The sequence below is a fragment of the Polistes fuscatus genome, unplaced genomic scaffold, assembly GCF_010416935.1.
Source record: "Polistes fuscatus isolate 324 unplaced genomic scaffold, CU_Pfus_HIC Scaffold145, whole genome shotgun sequence".
Lineage (NCBI taxonomy): Eukaryota > Metazoa > Arthropoda > Insecta > Hymenoptera > Vespidae > Polistes > Polistes fuscatus.
Genome location: NW_025113048.1, coordinates 1 through 6,564, shown reverse-complemented (window position 1 = coordinate 6,564; position 6,564 = coordinate 1). Strand labels below are relative to the sequence as shown.

Genomic DNA, 6,564 nt, shown 5'->3' with positions numbered 1-6,564 from the left:
TACAAACTTCCGATTTTTATTGGCTTGACTAGCATAATTAGAAGCATTGACTTATAGTTAATCATATTAAGAAAACGAATGAAAGTACATCTATGTAACGAATATTTATCATACATGTTTTAATATACATGAATATACACGTATAACGTGTATAAACGAATGTATATGTATATATATGTGTATGTATGTGTATATTAAAATGCTTTTAATAAATTAGATGAGAAAAAAATGTACATATAATACTACTAATTATATATATGTCTATCGAGTACTATCCCACACAGGATAATAAAGTGCTCCACTGATTCGTACAGGATTCGTTATTAAGTAATTGCTTGGAAATTTGGAATAATATATCGGTGATTTCGATACACATTCTTACAATTTATTATTCAATTAAATAGTGATTATATCTGAGATAGACATCGTTTTCTGTTCTGTCAATGTTGTTTGCACGTAAAATCTTAATAAAATCGCACAGCCTATAATCGATGCTCAAATCAGTTGAGCAAATTCTAGAAAAGAAAAAAAAACAGAAAATAAAAAGGAATTTAAAAAACCAATGCATGCTGGATAATTTAAGAAACGTTGAAAAATATGAATACAACTTCGAATAAATATACTAACATTGCCTAAAATACAGATTGCTTATCTAGTAATTCACCATGTGTCATAAAAAGTACTTAAAATAGATTCTAAACTAGTCTTTTGCATTCTATTCCTAAAATTTGTATCAAGAACCTACGACTAAATCAATTATAGAAAATGTATAGTACTTCCTTTGCAAAGTTGGTTTCGACCGCAGAGACCATAGATCTATCGTTGTATTTTTTTTTATTTCTTTTTGTTGTTAATTTCATTTTATTGCAACCATGTCATGTCCTTAATTAATAAATACGCACGTACAGTGACGTATATAATAATACTTCCTATATTTTAGGGTAAAGGGAATTAAATATATTTGATTCTAATTCTATCTTATTTTTTTCTTTTTAATATATACCTCGAAATAAATATTTATTTAGAAAAACTAAGTATTTTTTTGTTCTTTTTCGCTCCTTCTTCTTCTATCTCTTTTATATTTTTCACAATTTTATTACGAATAATATGGCTCTCTTAATTCGAACCCCACTCTGCTAATATAGATTGATTATAATCGTATTATTAATATCATTAATGTAGACGTTTACGAAGTATTAAATACTGATAATATGTTTTTTTTTGTTTCACTGATACATCATTGTATATACGAATGGAAAAGTAAAACGTACGCACTATTTATTTTCTTTGTTTTTTGACGTCGATTCGTGAATGATTTTTATCATTTTTTCGTGTAATAGATTTAGTTTTACTTAGCGCAGTAAGTTGGATAGAGCAAACTTCTTTAAAAAGTAGCACCTGCATGAAATATGTTCAAAACGCAACCACCTGGCTGTGAATTTTACATACGTGTCTTAACAAAAAAAAGTATCTTTTAGTAAAAAATTGTTACAATTAAAAAGAAAATGTCCATGCCGTCAAATGCTATATCTTTATAAGTTTATAGGATATACCATTACTTTAAAATTCTTATGATTAAGAAGTACTACGAATACTAAAGTGGCAAGTATTTGTTTAGGATAAGATATAGATCTTTATAAAGCTTTTTGTTATTTACGAAAGATTAGATGCGTGTTTTCGAAGGTAACTAGAGGTGAAATACTTGCTTCGAATAAAATGTAATTTAAAAAATGTCTAAGAAGTTCTGAATTTGAGAGAGAGAGAGAGAGAGAGAAAGAGAAAGAGAGAGAGAACAGAAAAAAAGAAATGTTGTACAGATCTAGCAGAATAATAGTACTATTCGCAATAACACGAAACGTATATAGATACAATCAGTTACATGGATTAACACACTGGTTTCATAAACGTCTCTTATTAGATAGTTCAGTCAGAGTAGGATAATTATAGAATGACAATGTGCCACAAACTTACGAACAACACGAGAATGATACAAATTCTAATTTAATTTAGTAAAAAATACGCCGCTTTGTGACGTTCAAGAACTAGTTTTCGGCCAGGCTATCTTCGCATCGATTCGTTTATAGGCAAAAAGGCAGTGAGAGAGCTCTTGCGGACATTCGTGATCGCCTAACAACGTTTCTAAAAAAAATCAGATATAATATATAACAGATATCAATACCTGTAATTATTAATCAAACTCTTCTTTTGATAAAGTAAGAATAATTGAACTTTTTGAAGCATGATAGAATTTGAAATATTTTAATTTTTTGATACTTAAATATGCATAATAGAATATTTTTTAATCTATTTTGAAAAATGAAAATAATTTGAAGAAACATTTACATTTTTCAAAATTCCGTACTTCAAAAAGATAATAAATAATAAATCAGTATAATACCTTCTCCTTGCACCAATTTGAAAAGACCATAATCCTGAGGGTTGGTGCATCTTATTTTGTGTGCAAGAATGCGACAAATATCTCTGGTATTCATATTCGGCCGCACTGGTAAGGTTCTAGTATTCAAAGAACCATGCAATTCGTCCGGTACAAGAATACGTAAAACGGAAGAGCAGTCTGGTGTTCCAGAGCCCTAAAAAATAAAAAATTTCAATAGAATTTGTAGGATGAAATAAATTCGTATTCTTAATTGATAGTTTTCTTGAAAATAAAAGTTTTGTAGAATTCGTAGTTCCTTACATTTAACGTAGACATTGTTCCATGGCTAGATTTGAAAGTCTTCAAAACGTGCACTGCACTAGAGAGCGTTGTCAGATAATAACCACCTTCTCCAGTAAGAAGAGAAGGATGAAGGAGGCCCCACATATATTCAGCTTCGACCTCAGCATCAACAACCTTACCACGAACTAATACCCACACAAGGAGAGGTAAAAGGTCGTCTGCACCCAAAGTCACGTGCCTTATAGAATTAGAATGTTTTACCTGTGTGAGAAAAATGATAAAAATGAATATTAAGGAGAATTACCATATTCCATCAAAATACAAACTATTTTTCTTATACTTACAGAATTAAAAATTGCGGATATTGCAGCTAATAAATTCTCCAGCTTATCCAATGGTGAATCTGCTTTCTGTAGTCGTTCTAGATATTTCAGTATACGTTCCAGGCTCGATTCTGACGGTGGTATAATTTTTGCCTGTTGAATAATATAAGGATAAAGAATTGTTATTGTGTGTTATGTTCGATTATTATTTTATAATTTTATATATATATATCCTGTATTATATATAGTATTTAATTTAAATATGTAAAAGTATATTAAAAGAAATAATTTTTAATTATGTTATAATATATTATTCTATTAAAAACTATAATGTCTTTGATTGATAGTTAATAATTGAAAAGTATACTAACTCGGACACCAAGATCTTGAACATGTTTACCCTGGGCATGTTGAATACTTTCAGCGAGTGTTTGAAGAGAACCCGTGCTAGCATAATGATCCACAAAAAGCCTATAAACATGTTCTCTGAGTGGTCGTACAACGAGTCCCATCATCACACCTTCCAGAATAGCATCGAGATTCAAAAATTCGTTTGGTTTTAATTTTAGTCTTTCCTTCTCAACTTCTTTTTCAAACTCTCGTTCACCATGTTTTACCAAATAATTCTTCATTCCCGACATAAATTGTCGCATGTTTCTCATAACTACATGAGGACTTGCTTCTTTTCCTTCCTTCGTACATTGAATGAAATTGTCAATGTTTTGAGAGAACGTTGTTGTTTTATCGGCTGCTAATTGGAGAGCGTAAGATCTTATCGTTGAACCAGTACCACTCATGTCGCGATTCCTCAAAGCCTGTAATCGTGGTGGTGCTAAAAATTGAAGAAGTACATACAATGAAAACAATCTATTTAATTATAGATGTCGAAAATAATCGTTATACAATACATTTATACAAGATAATCGTAAAAATTATTTAGTTAAATAAATGTATATCGCTTAAATAGATACTAACAATACAACGAATATTCGAATTTATTTCAAGTGAGAAAAACTAACTCTACGAATAGAGACGAGGTTCATGCTTTGAAACGAGATGTTGCTTGCTGTAAGACTGCTTGGAAAAATTATGACATTAAGGTGATCGTAATAGTCGACTTATTTTAACGATAACAAAAAATCTAGGTCAGTAGGTCAATTTTTTTATATTATTATATATATATATATTATATATTTTTTTTTATATTTTATACAAATTTATATTCAGTATAAGCTGCATAGGAGGTTAACTTCTTAAACAATAGACACTTGCTTATGTTTATTGGCTACATCTCGGAGTTCGATTGCAAAAAGTTAATGCTACTCAAATAAGAAATATTAAACTCACATAAAAGAGGATCTAGTCTTTCCTTGAAACTCTTGTTTCTTTTAATTCTTTCAATATCGCTCTCGTCCGTATCTAGCATAGTTTCCCACTCAGAAGGATCATACGTTGGATCCTTTCTCGATTCCGGAGTGTCCTCCCTTTCATTCCTCTTTTCAACATTATCGTACGAGGAGTTCCTGTCGCTGTACAGCGACTCCGACATGTCAGGCGGTTTTAGTAATTCTGGGTACCTAAAAAAAATAAGCGTTTTAAAACGATCTTACAGTTTATCATTTAAACTTTTTGCAACAATATTGTTCTTTTTCAGAAATAGTTTCTTACCGTTGCAGAATGATACTCTGAACAGTCAAAGTATTTCTTACAATATCTCTATCGCACTCCTCGTCCGGAAATTTTCTTGCGACGTTCTCTCCGTCGTAATCCCCATCACAGTCGTAATCTGGCTCACAATCATCTCCTTCGTTTCCTAGATTTAATAGTAATTTTATAATCATTTATTTGAACGATCTTTTCCTTTCTTTTTTCATTTCTTTAGACATAGGCTAACATTAGATTAAATTTACCGATAAACTCCCAACTAGAATCGACGGCCCAGGATGTGTCGTTGAATACCTTGACTCTAATCTTTGGTGGTTGCACTGGCTTTGCCCGGGGAATTTTTTTCACTTCCCTCGTGCCAAGACGTTTAGCTAAATTGTCGACGGAAGATGATATCAATGGCGTTTTATCCTCCGTTTCTTCCGTTTCCTCCCAGTCGATAGGATGCAATTGGTTCGAATTATTGCCAACCGGTGTTTGTAACCAGCCTGGTTCGCTATGACGATATTTATTCGTGGCAGGATTGTTCTTTGATCGTCTTCTTGGTACTATCGCGGCACTTTGAGCAATCGCATCAGCTGGTTCTGCATAAAATGGACTACCCTGTTTCGATTCAGGAGTCAGTGGGCTGTTACTTTCTGATTTGGCAAGTATCAATCCTAGTTTATTTCTTGGTGGTGTCACTGCACTAGGACTGTTCAAAGAATTAGCACTACCTGTTAAGAACGGATAGAATTATCGTTAAAAATAATTGCTAATAAAAATAATACTGTGAATATTAACGTTGAATAGACTTACAAACTCTAGAGAGTAGATCGGGCCTTCTTCCCATTCCCGTTTCTTCAGGTGATACTTGTTCGATACTTTTCATTTCGGGTACAGGTTTGAAACTACTGAATTCTGGACTAGCGACCTCTTTATAACAAAGTTTTTCATTTATAACCGACTTGTCGTTTCTCAAAATGAACCTTTCATTTCTTACAATTAGCTGCTTGTTCCCTGTCAATCTGTCATCTCTTTGATTGGTACATCTTTCAATCGGACTGAGTAATCTATCTTGGCCGATTAGTCGATCATTGGAATTTCTTAAACGATCTTGAGCATTATTACAACCAGTTGGTGGGTCGTTTCGTGCGAGTCTATCATTCGGTGACCAAGTCGACTGATTGATTGATCAGTTGTGTTCCAAATATCCTCGTAGTCTGAGATCTTATCACCTGGCGAGCTACGATAATAAGAATCAAGGATGTCAGATTCTTGATAATGTTGGGAATTCTTTCTAGCTTCACGATCGCGTCGTCGTTTCGATTTGCTTGTGCTCGATGGTGTCGTGGGCGAGAGCACGTTAGGTGTTTTACTGCCAACGTTAGATACTAGTTTCGACGTAGGTGATAGTACTGGCATCGTTGGCGAAAGAGGAGATTTAATGGAGAAATTTGACGTTAGAGATTTGTTAGAGGTTGCACTTTGCGGACTCAACAATGACGTATTCGGTTCCGTTGGTGTATTTTGCTATCAAAATTGGAAATGAATAAATAACTTAAATCAAGATAAATACATATTGAAACAATAGATTCATTAGTTTTTTTAACGAGCACTTACTTGCGACGCGATTATGTCATTAGTTTCATTGACATTAAATGTAACCGTTGTAGTAACCGTGAAATTACTTTGACTCTGACTCTGACTAATCCAGGTTTAGCCCATCTCGGTGGTGGTGGTGGTGGAGTTTTAACATTCTGACCAACAGTTTGAGTATCAGAAACAATAGGCGAATTTGTGCACGAGGGATTATTGAAGTTGGAAATATTTTGGTAAATTAGATGTAGATGTGCCGATCGAAGTAAATTTGCTACTTCTTTGAACAACTCGACGATCGTTGTCTTGGGTGTTTCA

General features: G+C 32.8%; 1 protein-coding gene across 1 annotated transcript; it reads right to left on the bottom strand.

The window, feature by feature from the left end:
• Window positions 1–1,643: 1,643 nt before the first annotated feature.
• Window positions 1,644–6,520, bottom strand: LOC122514401 (protein sprint-like; the record flags this gene model as incomplete). Its single annotated transcript, XM_043631195.1, is given in 12 exon segments — window positions 1,644–2,139; window positions 2,399–2,591; window positions 2,699–2,941; window positions 3,025–3,156; window positions 3,375–3,835; window positions 4,351–4,580; window positions 4,672–4,816; window positions 4,914–5,384; window positions 5,467–5,838; window positions 5,841–6,180; window positions 6,271–6,356; window positions 6,359–6,520. Coding segments are annotated over 12 exon segments (2,939 nt in total), but the record flags the coding sequence as incomplete, so codon positions are not given.
• Between the last annotated feature and the right edge of the window lie 44 nt (window positions 6,521–6,564).